This window comes from Pelecanus crispus, chromosome 13, assembly GCF_030463565.1.
Source record: "Pelecanus crispus isolate bPelCri1 chromosome 13, bPelCri1.pri, whole genome shotgun sequence".
Lineage (NCBI taxonomy): Eukaryota > Metazoa > Chordata > Aves > Pelecaniformes > Pelecanidae > Pelecanus > Pelecanus crispus.
This window is the reverse complement of record NC_134655.1, coordinates 160,794-188,254: the sequence shown is the minus strand read 5'-3', so window position 1 is coordinate 188,254 and position 27,461 is coordinate 160,794. Positions and strand designations below refer to the sequence as shown.

At 65.1% G+C, this 27,461-nt stretch overlaps 1 protein-coding gene across 1 annotated transcript; it reads right to left on the bottom strand.

Annotated features, from left to right (window-relative positions):
- Positions 1-271: 271 nt before the first annotated feature.
- DGKK (diacylglycerol kinase kappa) lies at positions 272-21,546 on the bottom strand. Its single transcript, XM_075720859.1, has 29 exons — positions 21,349-21,546; positions 11,470-11,580; positions 11,275-11,355; positions 10,937-11,041; positions 10,580-10,712; positions 10,264-10,370; positions 9,700-9,825; positions 9,454-9,556; positions 7,303-7,465; positions 7,099-7,207; positions 6,772-6,911; positions 6,550-6,631; positions 5,969-6,060; positions 5,612-5,711; positions 5,016-5,256; positions 4,604-4,705; positions 4,393-4,492; positions 3,878-3,985; positions 3,248-3,344; positions 3,062-3,169; positions 2,784-2,897; positions 2,535-2,669; positions 2,274-2,440; positions 2,027-2,144; positions 1,858-1,944; positions 1,629-1,745; positions 1,441-1,552; positions 776-906; positions 272-370 (listed from the first exon to the last, which is right to left on the bottom strand). Exons 1-29 carry the CDS (start codon positions 21,544-21,546, stop codon positions 296-298), a joined length of 3,462 nt encoding a protein of 1,153 aa, XP_075576974.1. The 3' UTR covers positions 272-295.
- Between the last annotated feature and the right edge of the window lie 5,915 nt (positions 21,547-27,461).

Below are 27,461 nucleotides of genomic sequence, written 5' to 3'. Positions count from 1 at the left end.
AAAGGGGATCTTTGCTTTGGCCCCAGCTTGGGCGCACATATAGCAGCCCAAGCTCCTGTAGTGACCCTGCCGTGGGCTGGGGAGGGGGTCATGCCGCGTTGCCTATGGGGCTAGACCTCCGCTTTAGTGTTTCCAGCCCCACAGGCTTGGGGAGAAGCAGTGGCTCCAGCGACACCAGGGGACAAACAGACAAAGCAAGGCAAGCAGGGGTGCTCCACACACACGGGGCATGGCGGGGAGCAGGAGCCCCCCTGCCTGACCCCTGGTCCCGAGGGGCTGCTGCCCCGCTGCCGGCCTAGGGTGGGTTGCTGAGCTCCTTAATGGCCTGGAGGATTCTCTTCATGTGTCCCACTTTGGTGATCCCTAGGTCCTGCAGGAAGGAAAGAGGGGAGCTGATGTGCTTGTAGGGAGCCAGCCCTTGACTCTCGTGGGGAGGCGAAGCCATGGGGTGCAGGACAAGGCTGCAAAGCCCAGCTTCCCTGCCAGATCATGGTACTTGCTAGGAGCCCCCTGTCCTCTTGCAAGCATGTCCCCATGCCTGGGTGCAGCAGAGGGCATAGTGCTGTTGATCCTGCTTTGGGCAGGTGTACACAGCTTTGCAAGCTGGGGGGTCCCTCCCCTGCTTCCAGCCCCTGCATGCAAGCTAAACACACGGTGCAAACTCAGCACCTGCCTTCCCCCCCCCCCCCCCCCAACCACAAGGGATGGGGAGAGGGGGTATGGAGGACACTGAGCTCCCTGGGGGTCCCTCAGAGGGGCACGAGGGGGTTTGTACCTTCAGGTCTCTCCTCTCCAGCAGGATCAACTCAGAGCCCTGGATGTCATGCCGGACAAAAATGTCTCTGTACTCCCCTAAACCGAGCGCTTCCAGCCAAGCTGCCACTTCCTCGGAGCCCCACTTGTCAGCTAGCAGGGAAAAAAACCACAGAGGTAGACTGGGCCCCTGTGGAGACAGCCAGATGCAGCAGAGCAGGCAGTGGGGGCGGCAGGGGCAGCAGGCTGCAGCCAGAATCCCCCCCTCCTGCCCCCAGCTCTGGCAGGGTCAGAGGCTACAGCAGGCTCAAGCTGGAGGGGTTTCTCCTCTCCTTAGCTCACTTACAGACCATCCAAGCTTCTCCCCCTTGACAAGACCCACAGCCCCTGGGCAGGGACTTACCCGAAGGGTTGAGCTGTACCATAGCCCCCTTCTCCCCCTTGCAGTGGTGGTGGAGTTACAGGGCTGGGGGGCTCTGCATGTCCGTTAGCAGAAAAAGTAAGCTCTGAGGGGCTGTTGGTGACAAAGGTGACATCCCCAGGCAGGCAGGACATGCCCTGTCCCCCTCCCAGAGGGTCCCTCCGCAGCATGCCCAAGACAGGAGGCTGACGGATAGGTCAGCGCATGGGGGTCCCTATCAGTGTGGGCTGTGCCCGTCTCCCTCCCCAGCATGCTGCCTGCTTTACCTGGGAGCGCGCTGTTGGTCTTCTGCTTTTGCACCTTGTCCTTCTCCTTCCTGGGCTTGGGGATGTTGAGGCGAAGCTTGAAGCTGCCCTTGTTGGCACTGCCGGCGCTTTCCTGTGAGAAGCCAGGCTGAGTGGTGTGCTACAGCCCCCCTGGGGTCACGTCCCACCCCTGGTCCCTGTGCCCCCACCTCCTCAGCTGGGTGGGCAATGGGCCCCAGCCAGTGGATGTCCAGCAGCCGCTGCAGCTCCTGGCCCAGCACGCTCAGGGGGCCGTGCAGAGCCTCCTCCTCCTGCGGCGAGTCCAGCTGTGGGGGACAGGGACAATCCCCAGCCCTGCTGCCACCCCCAGAGGCACCGCCCAAGGGCACGGACCCCTCCTTTGGTGGGCTTGGGCTGCTCTCCGGCCCCCCCACTCACCGCCTTCCCTTCCAGGAATGCCCTGGTCTCGGCATACAGCTCCTTGATGCTCAGCACCACCTCCACAGCTGCATTCCTGCTGAGAAACTGGGGGGGCATGGAGGGGTGACCCCTGAGCAGCAGGGCCACAGGGCAGCTGGACGAAGGTTGCTTTGCACCCCCAGCTCACCTCTGAGGTGCCAGCGGCTTTGTTGGAGAGGGCTTCACCCAGGGCCAGGGAGCTGGTGTTGACAGCGTGTGCCAGCTCCTGCTCCACGGCTTTGTGAGCCTTGGCTGCCTCGTGGATCCTGTGGGCACAAGGGGCTGGAGCTGCTGGGGCCCCCAGACTGGACTAGGAGACCCCTGTAGCTGTGGGTGGCCACAGCGAAGTCCCCTCCCTCCCCCTGCCTGCCACATCCCCTGTCCCACAGCCTGACCTGGCAATGAGGGTCTCTGCGACCCGCGAGACCTGCTGCAAGAGGCTGCTCTCCTCCTCGGTCAGGTACTCCATGGACTGCTGGGAGCTGAGCCGCGGCCGGGCGGCCGATCGGTAGCTCTCCCCCTTCTGCTTGTCCTCCCAGGACTTGAGGGTGCTTTCAAATGCCTGCGGGGGATGGAGATGCCCCCCCCTCAGCCTGTCACACCTCGCCACACCCTAGCACGGCCCCTCTGCACAGGCTGTGCAACCCCGAGCTCACCCGGTCCCTTGTCAGCATCTGGGCTCGGTTCTTGTGCTGGATCTTGATGATGCCGGGCGGCTGGATCCAGGCTTCTCCATCCACCTGCACAGGGACGCCCTCGTCCCCCCGGATGGTGATCTTCACCATGCGGCACTACGGGGCGGACAGCCTGGGGTTGGCGTTGCGGCCGCACCGCCCCCAGGCTCCGCTGGTGCCCCAAAAGCTTTCCGGCACGATGCAGGGTCCCACAGGGTCCCTTGCGCCTACCTGTGCGATGCGGTGGTGCTGGAGGTTGATGACCCGCGACACAGCCATCTGGATGCTGCCGAAGACGGCCACCACCTCCAGCTTCTTGTCATCAAAGGATGGAGCCCCAAAGTTCTATAAAGGACCAGTACAAGTGAGACCGCCCCCCAAACCGGGCTCATTTTGGGACCCAGCTTTTTCCCCCATGTGCCCAAGGCAAGGACACCCCAGCCCCCTGCCCGAGGGCTCCCAGGTTCCCATCGTGCCCCCCCTCCCCACCCCATGGCGCTGGCACTCACATTGTCCTCCTTGGTGCCTCCCCAGAAGTTGATGCCCCCAGCATAGCTGGGGATGTTGAGGACAGCGATGCCCTGCAGGCTGGGCAGCGAGATGGGCACCCCATCACACTGCAAGAGAGGGCTGAGCCTGGGGGGCTGCCGTGCCGCTGCCCCCCCCGCCCCATCCCTGTTCCCCCAGCCCCGTACCTCCAGCTGCACCCGCTGCTCCAGGTTCTTGTAGGTACGCTGCAGCAGCTCCTTCGTGCCCAGCACCCCATACCACATCATGTTCTTGGTGCGGCTGCTGCAGGGTGGAGCGGGCTGGGTGAGAGGGGCTGTGGGCTGCCTGCTGCCGGCTCCACGCCCTCCCTGGGGCACTGGGCACTGCCTCAGTTTCCCCACTCCCAGAACAGGGGGGCTGCCCACTGCCTCCTGGGAGATGCAGGCTGCAGCATGTGGCACCCAGACATGCACCCTGCCACACCAGCATGGCAATGTCTCCTCTGTCCAGATGCAGAGTGGGTAAATCCCACCAAGCTCTCCTGTGCCCATTCACACACGCGGGAGGCATGGACAGCCAGAGCCTTGCAGCAGCCCTCCCCCTTCCCAGGGGTATTTGCAATCTGCTGCCCACCCAGGGGTGCTCACCCCAGCACTGTGGCACTGGGTGCAGGTGGAAAACCTGCTGCAGGAAGGGGTCCCCAGCCAGGCACGGCAGCCCCAAGCCACCCCCATGGCTCCTGGCATCCTGATGGTCCCTCTGGTGCAGGCATCAGCGAGCCGGGGGCAGGGGGTACATGTTTTTCCCAGGGGAATCTGGGGGGGGGCTCAGCCAACCTGCACTTCTTGGGGTGCTCATCCCGTTTGTTGTTGAACTCCAGGGAGATCTTCGCATCCAGGCCGATGCCGAAGTAGTTATTCATGACGCATTTCTCTGAGAAGTGGCTGAAAGCAGCAGACAGGGCGGGCGAGTTGGGAGGCAGCTGCACACGGGCAACCACCGGGCTGGCACCAGGGGATGGGGTATAAAACCTGCTAGAGCTGCGGTGTGAGCTCCCGGAGGGGCTGGCGCTGGGAAGCCTGACCCAAGCCAGCGGGGATGGCTGGACCCCCCTCGGCCCCCATGGTGGGACACCCATGGCACACCCAGGACCTGCCTGCACTGGGCAGTGTGGCGGGGCCCGAGCACCCAGCGTGAGCACTGTGCCGGGCACCAGGGATGCCACGCTGGTGGGCAGAGGATGCCCCAGCAGCCATCGCCAAGAGGCAGCATGGTCCTAGCTCTGCTCCCGCTCCGTGACGGGCAGCAAGGGTGGGTCGGGGCCCTGGGGCAGGCAGGACCCCAGACTCACAGGGTGCTGGGGTCTTCAGGGAACTGCAAGCTGCCAAAGGTGTCCGGCCGGTCCAGGATGACGGAGGAAGATGCGGAGGTCGCCGTCTCCCGCCGGGAGCCTGGCCAGGGAAGAAAGGAGGCAGCTGGCTGAACTGGCTTTTACCTGGAGCCCATACCATGGCTCACCCCCATGCCTCCCCAAAAAGCCACGTGCCCCACTGGCATCTTACTGAGCCTTTCCTCCTCCTTGTTGAGCTCCTCCGAGTTGTCCTTCTTGCTGGGGCCTGCACTGCCCCGGTAGGCTTGGGTCTGCTTGTTCTGCTCATCCACAGCTGGATGCAAAGAGGGGGGATGACCACGAGTCCCGGGCAGCCCCATGGCCCCGTGACCCCTCCCCAGGTCAGCCCTGTGGGCTCGTGCCAGGCAGGCGCAGGGTGGCACCTCTGCCCCGCGCTGGGGACCTCCCTCGGCCACGCCAAGCATCAGAGAAGGGCTGATGCCCTCGGATTGCACAGCACTACCACCCAAGGGTTCAGATGGGGAAACGAAGGCATGGGCCCAGCACCGAGCCGTGGTGGCTCCGCAGCCCGTGCCAGGCTGCTGCAGCGCCACGCGAGCTGCCAGCCCCTGCCACCCCCTCACCTTTCTCTGCCTGCTCAATGATTTGCCGCAGGGCTTTCTTCAGGCTGTTCGCCCGCAGCATGAGCTGCTCCTTGGATTTGAAGATGCGAGGCACGGGGCTGGGGTTGAAGCTGCCACCTTTCTCCTGGTCCTTGATGTCGGCAGGGGTGGCCTGCGCCATCCCCTCGGGGACCACGATGGCCTGCGCCTCCTCGTTCAGCTCCCGCACCAGTGAGTCCAGCTTCTCGTTCAGCATGGCACACTGCGGCACACCCACCACGCTCAGCACCCTGGCACAAGCCGCTGCCCACCGCCAGTGCCGGCTGCTTCCCCGGGCACCCCGTGCTTGCCTGGGCACCTGTAGTGCCTGGGCATCCCGAGCACAAGGGCACCCCAGCTTTGACTGGACACCCCATGTTTGCCTGGGCACCACAAGTGCCTGGGTACCCCATGATTGCCAGGACAGCCCAAGTGCCTGGGCACCCCGAGCACAGCACGCCCCGAAGTGTGCACACAGCAAGGGCACAGGCTGTCGGAGCAGACCCCGCCAGCACCTCTGCTCCCCGGGGGCTGTGCCACCCAGCACGTCCCAGCCCACCGGCTCCCCTGCAACCCACCTTCCGCGCCATCATCTCGGCCTCCTGCTTGTTCTCCGTTGCCCTCTTGTATGCCCGGCCAACTTCAGCCACGAAGTCATTGACGGTGCCGCAGAGGAACCTGCCGAGGGAAGCATCAGACGGGTGGAGAGGGGCACAGATGCCGGCACAGATGCCAGCCGGGGGGGCTGGCCGGGATAACGACCCCCTGCACCAGAGGGGCAGTGCCAGGGTTATCTGCCCGGCACCCGCACAGCCAGCAGCCGCTGCTGCCCAGACAGGGGACAGCCTGGCCGGGGGGGCTCAGCACCCCTGGGGAGATGCCCCCCCGCCCAGCAGGAAGGCTCCAGCACCCCCCTTGCCCAGCCCCCTCCTCACTTTGCAGATGAGATCACCACCGAGTGCTTGTCCGACTCCAGGATCTTGGCCAGGTGGAAGGCAACAGAGTCGGCGTAGTGGGAGATCTGGGCCTGGTGGGGGACAGGGGAGGACAGCTGGAGCCGTGACACCCTGCTGGGTGCCCTGCTCCAGGATGGAGCCTTGCCCAGCCGGCTCTGGACCGGGAATGAACAGCCCTCCTCGACCTGCTCCCCCAGCCCCGAGGGCGGCCGTGCCCATGCCGCCAAGCAGAGGGGATGCTCAGCCACAGCAGGAGGGAAACTGAGGCAAGGGGTTGAGGGGGAGCAGACGAAAGAGTCCAAAACAGCCTGCCGGGAGCAGGCCAGCTCCACCTCACCCTGCTGCCTGCTCCCAAGTGCACGTGCCGGGCTGAGACCTGCCAGACTCATTTCATCGCACACAGCCGGCTGCCAGCCCCCTCACAGCCCCAGTCCCCAGGGACCCCCAGCACGACCTCTCCCCACCCTGCATGCCCCCGAATCAGCTGATGGGGTGAACGGGGACCTGCCCCCCCACCTGCCCTCCCCCATCTCAAGCCCTCGGTCCCCAGCAGTGCCCACCTGGATGTTGGAGTCCCCATTCTCCTCTTCCTTCAGGGCTGGGGGGGACTGCTTGGGGGCCTCGTAGGTCAGCACGCTCCACCTGCAAAGCAGAGACCATGGCTGCCTGCTACCTCCTCACACCCTGGCACAGATGCATGGGCAGGGGGATGAGGACAGGCTGCCCGAGAGGTGCTGAGGCAGGGGCAGGGCAGAGAGGTGTGTGCCCCACGCCACGCTCACCGGTCCAGCATCTTGGTGGTGGCCCTTTCCAGCTTCTCCAGGATCTGCAGCAGTTGGGTGTCATCGTCGCACAGGCTGCCCCAGCCCAGCACCCGTGCCAGGTCATTGCCCGTCCCCAGGGGCAGGACGCCCAGCTGGCACTGCGGGAGAGGGACGGGGCAGGGGTGGCTCAGAGCAGCCCCCGAGGGTGCTCACAACACCCCCAACCCCGCTGTGCCCATTGCTCACAGCATCCCAGGGCACATGGAGGGGGCTCCTGGCTGCGGCAGGTGCCGGCACTGGGGACGGTGCCAGCCCGCACCAGCAATGCCAGGCGCTCCCGCTCACTTGCTTATGGAGACCAAGGGCATCAATCTCGGAGAGGACCCAACCCACGCTGCCATCCCCCCCGCACACCAGGATCCGGAATGTGGAGAACTTCTGGAAGAGGCGCAGCCTAGGGGGGACACAGGAGAGAGGGGCTGGGGGCTGTGCCGGGCGCCCGCCAGGACCTTGCCGGGACCACCCCGGGGCACCCGGGCTAGCGCTTACCCCAGGTGCGGGCCCCCATTCATGAGGTCGAAGACTTGGGCTGGGTTGAGGAACTGCTTGAACTTGCGCAGAAACTTGACGCCCTGGTTGTCCCCGCTCTTGGAGTTGACGAAGGCCAGGAGAGGGCTGGAGCAGGTCGAGGGGCAGGTGGCCTTCCAGAAACCTGTGGCGAGCCCAAGCACGTGAGCCCCCAGCCCCAGCTCCCACCCCCCAAGGACACTGATGGAGACACCTTAGGAGAGCAGAGGCCACGTGGACACCCTGACCGTGCTGTGCCCGACCCGCAGGGTGCCGGGACCAGGCAGGAGGGACAGTGATTGGGGTGCCAGGGGATGGTGAGGGGTGGGAGGAAGAGTAAGAGATGGCAATGGGGATGGGGTGGGATGGGGATAGGGATGGGCAAGGCTAGCACTAGGGCAGAGCCCAGTTATGCTCCTGCTCCATCACCGTCCCTGCAGGCACAAAGTGTGTCACCAAGCTGACTCGTGTCCCCAGCCTGCCACTCCAAAAAGGGGCAGCGGTGCTGGACGCACAAGGGGGTCAGTTCCTTGCTGTGCCAACAACCCAGCTGGGACCAACCCAGCAAAACCACATGGGAACAGGGTCCACTCCCACCCCGGGGTGCTCCCAGGGGTGGCAATGGCAGCTGGCATGACCACAGGGACCAGCCGCAGCCCTGGGGGGCTCTGCCGTCACCCCCAGCTCTGCCTCCGGCTCCTATCAGGGCTCTAGCAGGGTGGGTGCAAATGACGCAGAAGCCTCGGGAGGCTTGGCAGCCAGCACCACGCTTTTAAAGAAATTAGATGAGATGGGGAATGAAATGTGCCCGAGGCAGAGGAGGATCGATAGCTGGCCCGCAGCCCGCAGCTGCCTCAGGCACATCTTGGCCATCCCAGGCCATGGGCCGGTGCCCGCTGGCTCCTTCCCTTGGCAGACCCAGCGATGCTGCAGCAGGGAAAACATCAGCCCTCGCTGCCGCTGGCACCGGCCCCACAGACATTGCACCCAGAGCCCTGAGGGGTGCGACCGGGAGCCCCGGTGCCTCCACCGCACAGGGAGCAGCATCCCCGCGGCCCACTGCTGCCCGGCCCAGGCATCGCTCAATCTCCGCTCCCAACCCGGCCGAGCAGAGCAGATCGGCAAAGCAAAACACCAGGGGCTGCTGAGTCAGAGCGTGGGCTGCTGCGGAAGAGCCCGCTGCCAGCAGCACCCGTACGCCGGCGGGGGACAGCGTGGCAGGAGGAGGGGGGCTGAGGCCTCGCCGGGCTGCTTCCCGCGGTAGCAGAGCCCAGCTGGGCTCAGCAGCAGTCACAGCGGCCGGCCCCACAGCTGCGCCGGCCTCGGCTGACTGGGCTGCTGCGGGAGGGACAGGGCAGAGGCGCTACTGGGGAACCAGCCGCAAGCAGCCGCGGCTCTGAAGCTGGAGGAGAAGCTGCGTGATGGTTACCCTGACAGCATCCCCGATGAGTAACGAGAAGCAGATGAGCCACCGGCTGAGCTGAGCAGTGAAAATCATTAAAGAACAAGGAAAGAAATATCCGGAGGAGAAGAACAGATTTTGCTCCACGGAGGCCAGCTGGGCCCCTCCGGAGAGGGTGAGGGAGACAGCAGGGGGGTCCCCCCGGGCTGCACATTGCCTCTCCCCCGCAGCGCCCCACAGCCGTGCCGGGGGAAGCTGTATTCTGCACCACCAAAAAAACAGCTGAGGTTCAAACACTGAGAAATAACCCAAGCAAGGGCCTCATCCTGCCCTGCAAGGTGCTGAACCATTAGGGTGCAACGGGGGGTACCCCACATCAGGGGCTCACTGACCCTAGCACAGAGGGACCATGACCAGGGACCATGACCACGAGAAGCAGCCTGGCAGTAGCAGCTGAAGTCACACGCGGGGAAGAAGTGCCACCCCAAAGCATGGCACCGCTGCAGCCCTGGGGCAGAGCGCAAGGCGACAAGCAGCCTTCAACCAAGGCTGCGGCAGGGAGCGGCGCTGACCCTGGAGCCTACTGATGGTGGTGTTCCTGGTGCCCCAAAGGGAATCGGGCACAGTGCCACAAGTCAAAGCCTGCGGAGGAGCTCAGAGAGCTCAAAGCCCTGTCCCAAAAAGCCTGTCCCCCCCACCCACAGCCCAGCCCTGTCCCCTCCATGACTCACCATCTGAATCAATGCTGTTCAAGGCGGTCGGCGGGATGATGGACACTTTGTACTGGCCCAGGGGGCACCTCTTGCCGAAGAGCTCCTTGCAGGCGCTGTGAACCTGGGCACACGGGGACATGTGCGTCAGCAAAGCTAGGGGACACAGCACCCAAGCCCCCAGCCTCAGCTTCCCCAGCAATGCACCCAGGAGGGGCAGTGCCATCTGTGCCAGTGGCGGGGGGAGAGGGACGGACACATCCTTACGATGGCCTTGCACCAGAGACACCGCCAGTCCTGCAGCCTCCGGACGCTGCCGCAGGTCCGGTCGCAGACAGCGCAGCGCGCACTGACGGGCAGGTTCCCCTCCAGCCACTGGTGGGGCATGGCCACCTGCGGAGAGGGGCAGTCACCAACGGCACATTGCCCCCGCATGCTTGAGGAACGGTGACACGGGCCACCCCCTTCCCCAGGCACCACAGAACGGGCGGGCAGGGGATGATGCCCCACAGCAGGGCAAGGCAGCCCTGGGACCCCTCCCGTGCCCTCTCGTCCCCGCCTGCCTTGCAGCCGCCAGCGCGTGGGGCAGGGCAGGGGTGTCCCCAGCAAACATTTGGTGGTGGCCCCTCTTGGAGAGCAATACGGGGTCCTGATGCTGGGTGGCAGAGGTGTCCCCAGGCCATGTCTCCACAGAGCCAACGCCAGAGGCCACACAGTGCAGGGGACAGCTGGGTGCCAGGGTCCCCCCTACTCCTGATTTGGGCACAGCAAGGCCAGCTCTGCTGGTGGCTCTGTTCTGCCAGGGTCCCCCGCGGGGTCTCCCCTGCTTACCCCATCCTCGTCCTCGATGATTTCGGTGCCAATGGAGGCCAGGGTCGTCCACTTGCAGTTGTTGGTGGCTCTGACGGCGCAGCGCTTGTGTGCCTTGAACTTGCAGACTGTGCAGGGGGGAGCAGGTAAGGAGCAGGGATGGTCCCCAAGAGATGCGCAGCCCTGGTCCCCAACTCCCTCCGCAGCTGGCGATGGTGCTGTCCCGGCAGCCGGTGGGAATTGCCCTGCATCCCCGTTGCTCCAGGCCAACCTCAGAGAGGGTCCCCTGCCCCAGTCCCAGCCGCAGCCCACCCCCCAGCAGGACCCTGGCACTGACCTTCGCAGGAGAGGCCATGGGAGGTGACCCCTGGGAGGGCTTCGCGGCACACATTGCAGAAGGTGGGGCGGGCGTGGGAGCAGGCATACCAGTTGTGCATGCCCGAGAAGTGCTCCATGTTGAACTGCGTGGCCTGCTGGGGGGCACAGCCCTGCCCGTCAGTCCCCCGGGACCCCCAGCTGGCACTCCCTCCCTCCTAGCCCCCCTGAGTCTCCCCAGCCCCACTCCCGGCTCCTGTCCTCCCCACAGGGCTGCACCAAGGGCAGCAGCTCCTGTCCAGCAGCCAAAGGCACCCCCGGCTCCTGAGGGGTACCCGCTCGCCGACGAGCACCCGCGCAGCCCCCCCGCCCACATCACCTCATGGATCTCCCACTTCTGGACAGATTTCAGGGCACTGATCCAGTCCTCCATCTCCTTCCGGTTCTCCGCACATAGGATGAGCTTCCGGAATGGTGTGATCACCTGCAACAGCCACCATCCCTGTGCCCCCTTGCAAGGCCACCCCACGGCCAGCCAGTCCCCAGGAGAGCAGCCCCCAGCAAACCCTGGTACACCGTCGCCGGTGCCACCTCCCGCAGCACGATGCCACGCTGCAGGGTGCCCCACAGTTCCGTGGGGAGGGGAAGGGTCTGCAGTGCCTCCCCGCGAGGTGCTGAGGTGGAGGGGCATGGCGGGTAGACCCACACCTCCCTCACCGTGAAACTGTTGTTGATGTTCTTGGTGCTGGTCTCGGCCACACTGGCATCGGATAGGTCTACCTCATCGAAGATCAGGGACTGCAAGGAAGAAACCGGAGCCACAGTCCACCAGGCAGGGATTTTGGGCTCCCCCTGGGGTTTGCAGACTCAAGCACCCCCAGCTGAGCGCACTGGAAGCCCCCCCGAGCCTACCTTGGCATCCTTGGCATAATAGAGTGTCCTGCCCCGCAGCTTGAAGTATCGCCTCTTCCATCTCTGGAAGGAGCTTGTCTGCTTCAGCAACAGCCCCTCCTTCACGCTCTTCTGCAGAGATCACAGGGTTGTGAGCTCCCGCAGCCCCCAGGACCCCCAAAGCCATCCCACCCCCTTCGGTGATGCCGGTCCCTGGGTCCCCAGGAGCTAAGCAGCGTCCAGAGCACAGATGGGACATTCTGGGGTTCGCACTGTGCTGGATGTAGCAGGGTAAATGACATCTATCGCCCGCCATACCCCGGGCATTCATTGGGCATTTTATGTGATTCGGAGGGATGCTGCCAGGCATGGCAGTGCCAGCGGTCAGAGGTCTCCAGCAGCACAGAGCCACCACTGCCGCTCGCTGCCTCCCCAACCCCAGAGCAGCACCCAGGAGAGCCACGAGCTGCCGCGGCTCCCTGGAAGCCAAGGGCAGAGCTGGGGCCAGGGGAGCTCCCTTGGAGGGGACACTGATGCCCCAGAGCCACCAGGACCGCGTCATGGAGGTGACATTACCTGGGCACTGCGGCCCCAGCCTCTTTGCTAGGTTGGGGAGCAGACAGCCAGGACGCAGCCAGCCCTGCCTGGCACCCGCAGCCCCCGGACGGGACAACCTGGGGCCAAGGGCAGCCCGCAGCAGGCAGAGCATCCCTTGCAGCGCAGCGCATCCCTGCAGCCTGGCCGCCCGTCCTCTGCCCTCCCTAATCCACAGCACCTGCCAATATTTACCCTCCTCGCAGTGGTGTTTACAAGACTCAATTAATTAGTGTTTGCAACAGGGCTACGAGCCTGTGCTGAGTGGGGTGGCAGAGATGCTCTGGCACTGCCTAATCTTTGATTGTATCTTCTTTAAACACCGCCGGCAGCCCCATTCAGCTGTTCCTCTGCAATTAGCCGCAACAGTGGTTGTATCAGATCCCCCGGCACATGACAACAAGGCACATTTAACGGCGAATTAGCAGCGGGCACCGAGGGCATTGTGAGAGAACCGCGGCCCCGGGGCTCCACGCTCCCGTGCCCAGCCCGAGTGCTGCAAGAGGTGGCACCAGGCGCCCGCCAGCCTGCAAACACACCGGCCCCGGCCTCGGCGTTAACCCACTGCCCCACGGCTCCCAACAAAATGGCCAGAGCACCAGGCCTAGCAGGAGCCTCCAAGGTCAAAAAGAAGCCAAAACCCCACCTGGGGTGCTCCCCAAGCCTCAACTCCCCCAAATGCCTGGCCCCTCCCCAAGGCCCCCAGGGCATGCACCAGGATGTCCCCAGCTCTCTTCCAGCTTGCAGCCCCACATTCGGAGAGGGACGTTTTAAGCCTTTATCGCTCCCTACCAACGGTTTGCCCCATCCGGACTGGCGCAGGGTTTGGCGGTGGTTGGTCCCCATGCTGCCTGCGAGCATCAGTGCAGGTTCAAACAGCCCCGGTGTCCCCAGTGCCAGCACCCAGGGACCCACCGCGTCCCCTCCCCGGCCTCCCAGCTGCGAAAGCACACAAAGACGGTGAGTCCAGGGCTGCCCTGAGCCCAGGCTGCGGCACAGCCAGCAGGGGAACATGGCCTCTCAGGGGGGTCCAGCTGCAACCCCCAAATCCACATACAAACCATGCACCCTAGCAGTCCCTGCCCCATGTCAGGAGGGGACAGGGCAGGGTCCTGCCACAGCCAGGTGGGATCCAACCACAAACACCATTTCCACCACACCTGTTTGCATGCGGCGGACGCAAGCACGAGCTCTGGGTTTGCTGCAATCATTACTTTTGCTGCGAAGGACAGGCAGCATGTGACGGCGAGGAGCAGCGTAGGGGAGCCTGTGATGGTGAGGAGCAGGAGAATGTGATGACAAGGAGAAGGAAGAAGAGGCAGATCCGTGATGGTGGCTCAGGGCTGTCACAGCAGGGGCCGGAGCCAGCGCTGCAGCGGGGCACGGGCACTCAGCTTTGCCTGGCTCCGGGGCCACACAGGTGGCAGGATACAGCCGGGAAGGCTGCCCAGGGGGACGGCATCCCCTCCTGCAAGGGAGCCAGAGCTGAAATGCCCCGAGCTGCGCCACTGCAGCAATTTCTCCTGGCAGCCAGTGGCAACAAGGCATCACCCAGCCCCAGGATGTCACAGTCCTGGCCATTCCGGGGACAGCAACGCGGCTCCCAGCACTGTGCCAGGCCCAGGCTAGGGCAGAGCCCCCACCACCTCCACCACGACATCCATAAGAGTTTTACGACACCCACAGTACCGTGGCTATGGCGGGGGCATGCCTCAGTTTCTGCCCAGTGTAGACTAACGGCCAGCATCCCAGCGTGGGGCAGCAAAGCTGGTGCAGAGAAGCTTGGGGGGGCACCTCTCCCCACATCCACCCTTGGGTGCTTCCCGAAACATGCCCGGGATGCCCCAGGCATGGCAGCAAAGCCCAAGCCCTCTGCCCCGCCATGCACAGCATCTTGCTGCACAACCTCTTATGCCTGCCTCTGCCCATCCAAGCTCCGTCACCCCCAGGTGCTGACATGGCGGGGTGCAGGTTCAGTCAGTTCCGGTGTTGCCAGTGAGGGGCCAGCCAGCCAGCCCTCTCCCTGGGGAAAATGAGGCAGGTCCCCTCTCCGAAACGAGCTATGGAGCCTGGCTGTGCCATGATGCCTGGGCAGGCACATGAGTCACTCTGCCTGGGCTGCCGGAGGGCTGTTTTGGGGTCTCACTGGGGTGAGCCACCCACCCACACCCGATTTTTTGCCTGTGGGTCTCAGCCAGGAGCACCCAGTGCCACCCTGTGCTGGGAGCAGCTCCCCAGAGGCTCAGCAGTTTTGGACCCCTGCTTTTGGCACTAGGGACAGGAGGAGACCCGGGAGGCACGTGACAGCCAAGGCCACCAGCAGACTGCGGTGGGAAGCCATGCTGCAGCAGGCAGCCTCGAGCGAGTCCGTTGTTTCCCCTTCACAAACAGGAAAGGGGTGGGGAGGGCAAAGGCCGGCACTCGGGGCAAGCAGCAGGCGGGATGTGCCGGGGTGGTATTGCCCCTGCCATGCTGGCTCCCCCGCAGCCCCAGCCAGGGCTCCACCCCAATAATACAATCCCCTATAGCAAGTGGCTATTAGGCACCCTATAGCTCCCAGGAGCAGGAGCCATATAGGTCCCAGGAGCAGGAACCACGCACCCGGCAGCACAGCGTAGGGGCTGCCTCTTCCTCCCAGAGAGCTTTTGGGGACACTGACAGCCCCCGGCTGCTGTGGTGGGAGCTCTGTGCTGGCCACTGCACAGCCCTGAGCATGGTGTGCCACCTGCACCCCAAACCAAGCCCTAGCCCCTCTGCTCACCCCAACCACAGCTTTTCTGTCCGGAAAGCCCCAGCCAGCGCCGCAGGGAGCCACAGTGGAGCCAACACTGGCTCCATCCCAGCAATAGTGGCGGCGACGCAGCATGCCGATGCCGAGAGCAATGTGCAACCTGCCCGGCTCCCAGCCCGAGGTCAGCCCCGCTCTGCGGGGCTCTGCCCCGGCCCTCCCCTGCCCCATCTCGGGGACCTTCCCTGCTCTCCCCAGCCTGACGGACTCAGGACCACCTGGGAAGTGCCCGGCACTGGTAGGCGGTCCCGGAGATGCAGTGTGGGGAGGCGAAGGCAAGAACAAAACCACACATGGTCTGCGGAGAAACTGCCACCTCCAGCTCAGCCACGGCTGGCGGAGGGCAAGTGGCACTGGGGTCTTGGAGGGGACACAGCTAAAAATAGCCCTGGGAGGATGGCTGGCCACCAGCACTGTGCCCGGCCAGGACCGGGCTGGTCCCCGGGGGCCATCGTGCTGCGGGCTAGCTGTGTGCTCCGCAGAGGCAAGGGGGCTTGAAGCACAGCCTGGGGGAGCTTACCTCCCTCCAGGACCGCACCCCAGCAGGGCTTCTTCCAGGCCAGGGTGTACCCCAAAATGCCAGCTCTTCCCTCAGCCCTAAGGCAGAGCCCTGGGATGCTGCTTTGAACCCCCACCCCGCTCTCCCAGCTCTGCCACTGCCATCCCCGGGAAGAGCCTGTAGTGCAGCCAGGTTTGACCACAGCTGGCACGGGAGGGTTTTCCTGCTGGGATCAGCTTGGACAGCGAAGGAGCTGCTGGAGAAGAGCCAGGAAGGCTGAGTTACTCAGGAATGCTGACACATACGGCTGTGGGCACCACACTGGTTGCCCACCTGGCTTGCAGCCCTACACCGCTCCTGATGGGACCTGCGTGGTCCCGTGGCGACACGATGCCTTGCCCTGGGAGGAGGAGAGGGGACCGAACACCCGCCAACGCACCAACCTGCATTGCACCAGCATCATCCCGGGCAGCCGCCCTCCTCCAAACGCAGCAGCCCGCCGGGCACGTGACGGTGTCCGGCCAGGTCAGAGATCATCCCCGTCCTGAGCCGGAGGGTGCCAGGACAGCAGCGGAGAACCCGCAGCCCTGCAACAGCCCAGCCGCAGTGCCACCAGCATCTGCTGGGCAACCCGTGGGCTGGAGTCGGTTGGAAACCTTATCAGGCTGTGCGATATGGCAGAGCTCTTCCGGGAATGGGTAGCTGGGGGGCTCGGTGCCCGGGGGGGTGCCACAGCTCTCCAGGCTCAACTGCATCCACGCTCCGCGAGGATGTAGCCTGCTGCCATTGCAAGACCCCAAATCCCCCTTCCCAGTGCTGGGGGGATCCTTGAAAGGAGATTCCGGCACTGGCCCTGACATGCCATTATGTGGAGCCACGAGGGCCACTCAGGCCATCGAAAGGGGACGGAGGATTCACGGGGAGGAAAGGAACAGGGAAAGGAGCCCCCAGAAGAAGGGCAATCCCTCCAACACCTCATCCTCCAGCAGTCACGACCTTCAGCTGCTTTTCAGAAATGAGCTTGTGCTTCCCTATCCACAGCCACATCGGTCCCCGAGCATCCCGCCAGCAGGCATCCCATGCCAGCCTGCCCTGTGCCGGTCCCCCCCTGCCCCTTGTGCCTGGGTACCAGCGGGCATCGCTGCAGCTCACCCACCCTGCCCAGCCGCTGACGTGCAAGAGCAGCGCTTGCATAATGGAAAATATGAGTGGGGAGAGGACAGTGCATCTGAGAAACCTCACAAACATCCGGCTAGTGACACTGGGGCTATCTTTACACCCCAGGCACTGGCTCAGCAAGCCCTGATAACGAGAGCAAGCCCAGCCTGCCCTGCTGCAGCCTCCTCAGCAGGGAGAGTCCCAGGCAGCATCACTGTGCCCCGTGGTACGGTCCCACTGTGGGAGGGTGACCCAGGGACCAGCCAGTCCCCTCGCCAGCCCCTGGCAGGCCACATGTCACTGGGCTGGGAGCAATGCAGGGCACAGCTGGGGCAGAGACGGGCTTTGGTGTCAGCCGGCCGCAGCGTGGCTGGGGCTGGCAGGGAGCTCTGGGATGGAGCCCAGGGCGGGTCACCTGGAACTGCGCAGGATCATGGAGATACTCAGCCCGTGGGTTCTGAATATCTCCATGGATGGAGACTCCACAGCCTCTCTGGGCAGCCCATCCCAGCATTTGACCAATCTCACAGTAGAAAAAGTGTTTTCTTGTGTTGAGATGCAATTTCCTATTTTTTCACTTGTGCCTATTGTCCCATCAGTGGAAACCACTGAAAAGAGCCCGGTTCCCTCTTTGCTGCACCCTCCCCTCCAAATATCTATCCACATTGCTGAGGACACCCCGGCCCCAGGCTCCGCTCCAGGCTGAACAGTCCCAGCTCTCCCAGCCTCTCCCCGTATGAGAGATGCTCCAGTCCCTCACCATTGTCAAGCCAGGAGGATGCACGCCTGGGAGCCACATGCCACCCTCCCGCTGCAGGGAGGTTCCCAGGCCTGGCCCCAGGGGTCCTACCTTGCTTTCCTTGCCTTTTGGCCAGGATCCGTCCCTCAGCGGGCAGCCCTCCCCACAGCCTGGCTCTGCAGCACTGCCCTACCAGGCCTCGTCCCCTACATCCACAGGCACCACTCACCCCATCCCTGGGGCACCCTGAGCCTGCGGGTGCCCAGTGCCTCCAGCCAGGACCAGGAGCACGCGTCTCTCGGGGTACCAGTAACCCCGCTGATCTCCCCCAGCCCCCCAGGAGGATGCTGGCGGGTCCCCTAGCCCCACCAAGTGGCTGTGATGGACCCCAGCATCAGGAATCCGGGCACACGATCCCCAAACGGCACTCAAGACATGCCCCTGCCTGCCATGGCTGTGCACATTGTGCCCACGCCATGGGTAATGCTCCTACCCCTGACACGCACCCCAGCATGACCCCTTGGTGCCTGCAGCCCCCTGGCTCTGGAGCAAGCACCCCAGGACCAGCCGCTCCCTGCAGCTCCTTGCAGCTGGAGCCGAACCAAGCAGAGCTGCCAGATTGCTCCCTGCCTCCGCTCAGCTGCCAGGAGAGCCCGTGCCGAGACAGTGCTGGGAGCCGAGCACCCGGCCCATGCAAGCAGGATGTGCCCCCCCTCCATTTGCCAGCACCTCAGATGTCTTGATGCACCCTGGAGCCAGCACCCCCTCTTTCCCCATGGCCCCTTCCCTCCATGCCCAGCCTTAAGGGGACCAGTGCCACGGTGCAGCACAGCATCCCCCTCCTGCTCTGCCCTTGCACTCCCAAAATCTGGTGCAGGCAAACGGCAGCCGCAGGCCACGGTGAGAAGGAGGAGGAGGAGGAGGGGGCGGCAGCAAGACCCCATCCGTTCTGGGGCCATTCAGCCCGGCGGGGGCACCTGCGCCTGGCAGCTGTCATTGTCACCGAGCACAATGGCCTCACCGCCTCCACGCAGAAGCCAGCACAAAGCACCCCGTGGGGCGCCCCGGCAATTACAGCCTGGAGAAAGCCGAGCTGGGGGTGTGGAGTGGGGAGACATGATTGATGGGGAGGTTTGAGGAGGGGATGGGGGAACAGGCATTTGGGGCGGGGGGGGCCACTGGAAATGGCAAGCAGCAATCAGGAAGGATTCAGCAGATTCCAAAATGATCCTCACCCACTCCTGTCCCCATGGGGCTGGGCAACACCCTGGCATGGGGGAAGCTGCTTGCTCCCATCATCAGGGATCAGGGTCCCCCCAGTCAGTGTGGGTGGGGGTCCCGGCCCTTCCCAGCTCCCCAGTGTGGCAAGCTCCCATAGACCCCCCTCCAGCACCCCAATCACCACCGACAGCCAAAAAATAGGCCAGCCTGCCCCCCGCCCCCGCTAACCCGGTTATCTCTCCAGAGCTGCAGCCCTGGCACTAGAGTCTCCCTCCCTCATTAACTCTGTGCTAATTAGGTACCTGCCCCAGTCTCTGGGGTGCAGGCAATGGTTTCCCCCCCAACCCAAACCCACATGGGTGCGCAGGGGTGTCGAAGTGGCTCAGAAAGGTGCCTGCTGCGGCACACGTGCTGCCCGTCCCTCCAGCTGCAGCTGTGGCCACGGCCAGAGGGACACACGGCGCGCGTGCCACGACAGCTATGAGCCAGGGACAGCCCGACCTGGGTGGCAGTAGCAATCGCATCCCAAAATCCCCATCTCCATAGAGAAGAAAGGAGCCCATCCAGCAAGAAGCCAGGGTGGCAATCATGGTCCTGCCCCTCTGGACCAAGGCAATGGAATCCTTGGGGGAAACACTGAACCCCAACACTGAAAACACTTAGATTTGGGGCGGGGGGATGTACCCACGGCTTGCTCTCGGCCCCCTCCAGCACCAGCCCTGCCCGGCTCTCACCCCTCTCTCCTCTCTCCCAGCTCCGCGGGCCATTAACCCAGCCGTGTCCTTTCTGCCTGCCCATCCATCATGCCACCCGCCTCCCCCGGCACGCTGCGCGGCATCAGCTCCTGCATGGCTAATTGCCGATGCCGGGCAGGATGCAGGCAGCGGCCGCGGCAGGCAGGGAGCCGGCAGCTCAGCCTTTCCCCATGCATAGCCTATCAGCTGGCGAGGCCGGACCCGCTGATGGCACGGAGGCACTTTGACGCCTGCCTGGGCTGGGGGCTTGGCGTGCGCTCATGTCCCTGTGCTGCTGCTGCAGGACACGGGCACAGCCCAGCCATCTGCCCTTTTCTCTCAGGTTTCCTGACATTGACAACTCCCTGCGATACCCCCCGTGTTCCACAGCATGGCAAATCCCTCCAGCACAGCAAATGCTGTGTGGCAAACCCCAGTGGCTGCTGCCGCCTCCCTGGGAGGGTGCTGAGGGCTCGCACACCTAAGCATTCCCAGGACCCTGCCCACCTGCCTGGCTTCCCACCGTGCCCCCCGCACAGCACCCTGCACCCCAGCACAGCCCACGGCACCCACCTGGCAGCCAGGTCAGAGCAGGCAGAGGAGGTGCCAGCCTTCTCTGAAGAAGGGGAAACTGAGGCACGTTCCTCGAGCAGCCACAGGGACTCGGCAAGAGCCCCCCAAGCGCCGCCTGCCCCGGAAACGTCTCCTGCCAAGTGGGAAAACCCCACGGTGCCAGGTTGGGAGCATGTAACTTCCGCACCCCTGGGCAAACGCCCTTTGCCCGCCTCTTGCCAGCATGCCAGGCTTGGCACAACAGCCAGGCCTGGGCCAGCCGGAGGGGAGCTGTCCCCGGCCCCGAGCAGGCCCGAGCTGCCACCAGACCCAGCACAACACTGCATCCCCGCTGCCTCCCTCCGTGCCCACGGCACCCAACACCAGAGCCGGGGGGCACCCCCTTGCTCTACAACTGCATCCCCCTGCGGTGTTTTCTCAGCTGTCCCCCCCCCACCCGGGGGCGGCACGGCCACCAAATCCCCGCCGAGGGGCGGCTGAGGCTGGAAGCTGGCTGTGGGGGGATTTCTGGCACAGCCCCAGGGCAAGGGTCTCCCCTGCAGCGCAGCAGCCCCCTCGTGCCCGCCAGCACTGCAGGCACTGCCTTGACTCACGCCACCGCCTCCTTCCCGCAGCCGGGAGGTGGATGCAAAGGGACCGCTCACCCGGCGCGTCGCCCAGAGCACCCTCCCGGCATCGTGCTGGGATCCCCCCTCCCCACAACTTCCTCCTCTCCCCGCTACCCACCTGGCCGTTCAGCCCAGGTTATTTCTCCCTGTACTTCAGGCAAGAGGTGCCTGGCCATTTCACCGTCCCCACCCAGGACACCTATGGCCACCCGCTCCTGTTTGGCCAGAAGGCGCTGCACCCCATATTTTTGCAGGTCCTACCAAAATAGCTTCCTCTGAGCAAGCTGCACACACACACACAAGCTGCCCTCATGCCAACAGCCAGGAGGCAAAAAAGTGTCACGTCCGACCTCAAAGGTGTCCCCATCCACCCAGCAAACCACCACGGGGGACTGGATGTAGGGAAGGCTGCGGGAGCAGGGCCCGCAGGAGAGCTGGCACAGCCGAATTAATCTGGGGCGCCGGGAAAGATGCCGGCTCCATTTTGCCGCCCACCAGGCCCCACATGCGCACTGCCTGCAGCGGGGTGCAGGATCCCAGGAGCCTACAGCACCACAACGACCCTAAATCTCACCCCCAGAGTGTCCGTGGGGCAGAGCCTTCCCGAAAGAGGCCCCTTTCCCCAGGGGCGGGTGGGGGGAGCTCAGGGGATACAAACATGGGATGAAGGCAATGGGGGAGGGTGTCCAGGTATGGGAGAGCCCCTGTTCCCGAACGGTGGGGTAAAATCCATGCTCCACAGCCCCATGGGACCAATGCTGACCCTGCCACCGTGGGGTGTGCCCCTTTGCATGTGCCCTGCCACAGGGCACAGGGGGCCAGACCCCTCCTGGCACTGCCCCAGGCACTGGCGGGGTCGGGTCTGCAAGCAGCAAGCGCCTGGCACCGATTTGCACCCCACAGTGGGCAAAACCCTCCCGCCCTCGTCCTCGGCAGGGACCGTATGCACCAGCCAGCCCCTCGCCCCAGGCCACCGCGCCCCTGACCTTGCTCCTCATCTGCCCCGAGGTGGACACCTTCCGGATGAGCTTGTGGGAGCTGTCCTCCTGCTCGCCCTCGCTGTCGGACGACTCCTCGCCACCCGCCTCCGGTGAGATGGGTGCCAGCTTGTCCGAGTCCAGGGATGACACCGATTCCCGGGTCTTTCTCAGGAACAGGTCCCCAGGCACCAGCTTCTCAGCCATCTTCCCACCCAGCTTGGCTCAGGGCTCCACCACCTCCTGTGACAGCCCTGGGAGGACAAGGACACACAGGAGTGGAAGAAGAGCCCTGAAAGCGGGGGGCACGGCCCTTCACCCTCTGTGGCTCAGCCAGCCAGGAGGTGCAATCCTGGAAATCAGGGGAGACGGCGCTTCCTCACCCAGGAATGCCACTCAGGGTGGCTTCCTTGCAGGCAAAGTTTTCCTTCCTTGCCTTTTTTTCAGCGTCCCAACTTTTCCTCACCCTGCCTGGCATCCCAACACCGCCCCTCACTCTGCCGTGGGAGGCTGCGGCCACCCCGTGCCCTGGCTTTGGGGTGCACCTCCCCTGCCGCAGCCTGCGCCAGCCCCGGGGTGCTGGGCTGCCCTCGGTGGCCGGGGGGGGCGCAGAGAGGGGGGGTCTGCATGAAAAGCAGCAGCTGCCTCCCACCATCCGCCTTGCTCCGGCAGCCGGGAAGGGCCGGGAGCATCTCCCGGCGCCCACGCCGGGTGCGTTGCCAGTCCCAAGCAGGTGGCTGCGGGTGGGGTGGGATGGGGGGGGCCGCGGGGCTCCCCGCATACAGGGGAAGCCATGTCCCCACGGCACCCCTGCCCACGCCGGGGGCTGCGGGAGGGCTGGCGGGGGGGGGGCACCTACCTGGGCGAGCGAGCCTGGCCGGCTGCAGGGCTGCCGTGCCCGGGCCGGGGGTCGTGGGTGCACCCCACGGCGCCGTGCCCGGCCCCACGCGGCTTCCGCGGGCCGGCTCCGCCGCCCCCCCCGCGGCTGCCGGCAAACGCGGTGCAGTCCCCCCGCGCAGCAACAAGCGTTTGGGGGGGGGGGGGGGGCGGAGGAGGGGGGGGAGCGAGGGCAGCGCAGCGCTGCCGCCCCCCCCCCCCCTTCCCGGGCGCTGCCCCCCGCTCGCTGCGGGCCTCGCACCCCCCTCCAACCCCAGGGCTGCCGAGTGCCGCGTCCCCGCCGAGCATCCCGCAGCACGCCTGGGAGCGGGGAGGCGGAGCGACCCCCCCCGCCCCGCACACACCTTGCACGCCCCGAGCCGCCGCCGCCGCCGCTTGTGCACGGTCGCTTCTTCCTCCGGCCCCCGCCCGCCGCCCCGCAGCCCCCCCGGCCCCGCCGGGATGTGCCTCTGCAGGCAGCCCCGGCCCTGCCCCTGCGCCGCAAGCCCCGGCCTGCTCCGGCGCGGCGGGCGCTGCTGCGCACCGCGCACGGCGGCACGGGCGGCCCACGCACGGCCCCGAGCACGCGGGCACGGCGGGCACCCGCGCGGGCAGAGGCGAGCACCCGCACCGCTGCCGTGCGCACACGCGTGCACCGCCCACGGGGCACGGGCGGGCACATGCACGGGCACGGGAGAGCACCCGCAGCGCTGCCCTGCGCACACGCGTGCGGCGTCCACGCGGGCACACCCCCCCGCCGCCCCGGCACGGGCGCTGCTGCCGTGCACATACGTGTGCACGCTTTCGCGGGCACACAGGCGTGCGCAGCCCAGGCACGGGCGAGCACATGCGCCGCCAACGTGCACGTACAGGTGCGCCGCTCACGCGGGCACATGCACAGGCACGGGCGAGCACGTGCGTGGCTGCCGTGCCCGTATGTGTGAACACAGGCGCACGCGCACAAGCGTGCACATCCCCGGCGTGGGAAAGCACACGCGTGCACGTATGTGTGCATGGGCGTGGGTGAGCACGTGCACCGCCGCTGCGCGCGTACGTGTGCACCACCCACACGAGCAAGGGCACGCACATGGATGGGACGGGCGAGCACACACACACTGTGGCCGTGAACATATGTGTGCACATGCCCGTTCGCGCATCGGCACGCGCAGCTCAGGCACAGGCGAGCACATGCAGCACCTCCATGCAAATATACATGCATATGGCCACACATGCATGGGCATGCACAAGCATGGGTGAGCACACGCACTGATGCCTCCACACACTTACTTGTACGCAGACTCACACGTGCACGCAAACTATATGAGCCGGCAACGTGTGCTCGCAGCGCAGAAAGCCAATCTTATCCTGGGTGCATCACCCCCAGCGTGGCCAGCAGGTCGAGGGAGGGGGTTCTGCCCCTCTGCTCCGCTCTGGTGAGACCCCCCTGGAGCCCGGCATCCAGCTCGGGGGTCCCCAGCACAGGGAGGACGGGGACCTGCTGGAGCGAGTCCAGAGGAGGCCAAGGAAATGGTCCGAGGGCTGGAACCCCTTTCCTAGGAAGAAGGGCTGAGAGAGTTGGGCTTGTTCAGCCTGGAGAAGAGAAGGCTCCAGGGAGACCTTATTGTGGCCTTTCAATATATAAAGAGGGCTCCGAAGAAAGATGGAGAGAGATTTTTTTTACCAAGGCCAGTTGTGACAGGACAAGAGGCAATGGTTTTAAACTGAACGAGGGTAGGTTTAGGTTGGACATAAGGAAGAAATGTTTTTTGATGAGGGTGGTGAGACACTGGAGCAGGTTGCCCAGAGAAGCGGTGGATGCCCCATCCCTGGAAGTGTCCAAGGTCAGGTTGGATGGAGCTTTGAGCAACTTCATCTAGTGAAAGATGTCCCTGCCCACAGCAGGAGGGTTGGACTAGATGGTCTTCAGAGGTCCCTCCCAACCCAAACCCTTCTGTGATTCTATGGTGCGCATGCATGCAAACACCCCACAAAGGTGTATTTGTATAGGAACATGCTCCGGATCATGCATATGGCGCTCACACACACATGTGCACATATGGACATGTGCCCCCCCCAACACACCACTGGAAGGGAGAGAGGGTCTGGCCCCGCTTTCCATCCTGTGGTGCGCACAGGGCCCCAGCCCCGCAGCGTGGGGTGCCATGGCCCCTGGTGCCCAGCCCTCACCCACTGCTGCTCTGGGACCCCCATGCTGGCAGCTGGCCAGGCCCAAGCAAGAGTCCCACATCCCCCCCCAAACTGCAGCCGACCCCCTGGTGGGCCATGCCCAGGGGCAGGGAGCCTGGGACTCCCTTGTCCCCCACCTTGTGTGCGGCTTTGCCCTTTGGGCTGTAATAAGCAGGGGGGGCTGCTGCGCGGTTTGGACCTCCATGTTTTGGGACTCCCTGGTTCCCACATGGGGCAGAGGGCTGGGCAGGGGCTTGGTTCTCACTGAAGTATCGTTACCCGCTATGTCTTCACCCTCCCCCAGCTCCTGGTCTGTCAGGACCAGGGGTGCGGGATACAGGGGGAGGGACTGGGGATCTGTAAAATGCAGCAGTTACAGCGATGGGGAGACAGACAGCAGGGCCGGGGGCTACCCCAGTGTGTCTGGGTCCTGGCTGCACCTGTGGGAGACCCAGGAGCCCTGCGTGCTACAATGCATGGCCCCGCTGGCTCGCAGCTCCCATGGGGTCCTACGCAGGGATCCCCCCGACCTCCCACCTCATGGCCACATCCAGCATAGGCGCTGAGGGCTCTGGTACCTGGCAGCCTGGCCGTGTCCCCTGCCCTGCATCCATGGTCCTACCTGGTAGCAGTGGGAGCTGCATGGCGGGGCAAGCGGGTCTTGAACGGGCCATGGGGCACAGACACACGCATGCATGCATCCCCCCCCCCCCCCCCATGTGTCTGCGGTTATCCATATGCATCAGCTTGCACAAGCGCCCCTGCCCACGCACACGTACACACTCACCCACATGTGCTGCCTGCGCATTTGCTCACCTGCATGTGCACACACATGTGCATGCATTCATGTGTGCATGCATTCACATGTGCACATCACAAGTACATGGACACGTTCACCCATGTGTGTATTCACCTGCGTGTGTGTGCTCACACACATGTGCATGCATTCACATCTTAAGTCACAGATACATGGACACGTTCACCCATGTGTGTTTTCATCTGCATGTGCAGTCACTCACTGCTGGTGCTTGTGCTCCCCGGCATGGGGCTGTGCACCTCCCTGTGCACGTGTGCTCACACACAAGGCATGTACTCACCTGTGTGTGCATGTATGCTCACACATGTGTGCATGCATTCACCTCTGTGTGTGCATTCACCTGTGTGTGCATGTTCAGCTGCGTGCACTCACATGAGTGTGCATGTGTTCACCTGTGTGCACTGACGTGTGTGCCTGTATCCCCCCGTGCAGCCATGTGCTCACACTCAGCATGCTTTCAGCCATTCATCTACAGGTGTGCACGCGTGCAGTTACCCCGGCGTGTACGCGCATGCATTCACACACACGCTCACCCCTGCGCACACGTGCTCACCTGCACGTGCATGGGCTCACACGCAAGCATCCTCCCGTGTTTCCGTGCCACCGTGCGTGTGCATACGCTCCAACACACGTGCACGCACCCACCGACGCGCGCCCGCGCTCACACACACACACCTGCACTCGTGCACCCACGCGTGTGTGCCTGCGCACGCGCCCCGTTCGCCTGCGCTCACACGCGTGTGCTGGCGCCACCCAGCGGCCGGCGCTGCCCTTGCGCGGCGGCTCCCCCCGCCCCGCCCGCGGTCGTGGGGCTGCCAGGCGTAGGCAGGGGCCCGGCGCTGCCCCGGCACGGGGAGGGGGGGGCCAGGACCCGCGGCGGGCACCCAGAGGCCCCGGGGAAGGCGTTTGGCCAGCAAGGGGACAGCGGCCGCGCCCACCCGTGCCACCCTGCCGTGCTGGGGTGAAGCAGGGTACCCCAGAGCTGGCTCAGCAGCAGCAGCACCGCGCCACCCCCCCGGGCACTGCCACCCCCTCCCCGGTGCCACCCCAAACGTCCCGGCAGCGATGCTGTGGCTGTGAGTGCCAGGTGCAACGCTACAACTGTCACCCAAGCGCTGTGCCCCCTCCCTGTGCCCCTGGGGAGGGGTCCAGGCACTGCCCCCTGCCCAGACCCTGCCTGGTGGCACTGGGTGCAGAGGAACCCCCTGCCCACAGCTGCACCCAGGTGCCTGCAAGTGCCACGGGACATTTGGGTGCCACAAGCTTGCCAGGGCTTGGCTCACCCCAGCTGGAGCATCCCCCCACCCCCCCCCACGGCGGGCACCCGCCAAGCCCGGTGCCACTGGCTGGGGACGCAGGGACAAACCACACGAGACACGAGTGGGACAGCTGTGCAGCTGCTGCTGCTGCTTTAGTGTGAGAGGCACGGCGGCGGGGCACGGCTGGCACACCCCGCTGGCACACCCCGCTGGCGCCGTGACCTGCTGAGGGCCGCCGGTCCCCCCCGAGAGCGGCACGGCCCCCAGCACCCAGGGGGTGCAGCCTTTGGGCCTGGCAGTGCTCCCGGGCAGGCACGGGGGGCAGCTGAGACGGGGGGCGTGCAGGGGACCCCAATCCTGCCAGGCACCGTCCCAAGGTAGGGAGGGACACGTAGGTGTGGGGTGTAGTGTTCAACAGGTTGGGGAGGGGGGGTGTCCCACGGGGGGGATCAGCCACGCAGGGGGGGGGCTCCTGCGGTGCCGAGCAGGTAGGCATGGGCGCTGCCTGCACCCTGGGGCTGGGCCCGCCCTGCCTCCCCAAAACGCATCCCCCCACCCCCCCCACCCCAAGCTGCTGCCGGTTGCACGAAACCCCTGTGCAAAATCAGCATCCAGGCGCCTGCCCGTCCCGTGGGGACAGACCGACAACGGCGGGGCGGTCGGGTGACCCAGGCTGAGGTCCAAGTGCTATTTGGGGCTGCTGCGGCGCGGAGGAGGGATACAGGTGCCCCGTTTCGTCCTTAGCGTGGGTTTTCCTCTATTAACGGCTCCCGGTGCCGGGGCAGAGGTCGGAGCGAGGGCTGGATGAGGCTGGGTGGTCCCCACGCCCCCAGCACTGGTGGCAGCGGGTACCGGCAGCCCTCGGTCTCCTGCTCCCAGCACCGCATCCTCTGGCAGGGCACCATCCCGGGGGCACCCACCCAAGTGTCCCCCGGGAGAGGGGTGCACAGCACCTACCAGCACCCGCCTCGGCCCCCCGCGGT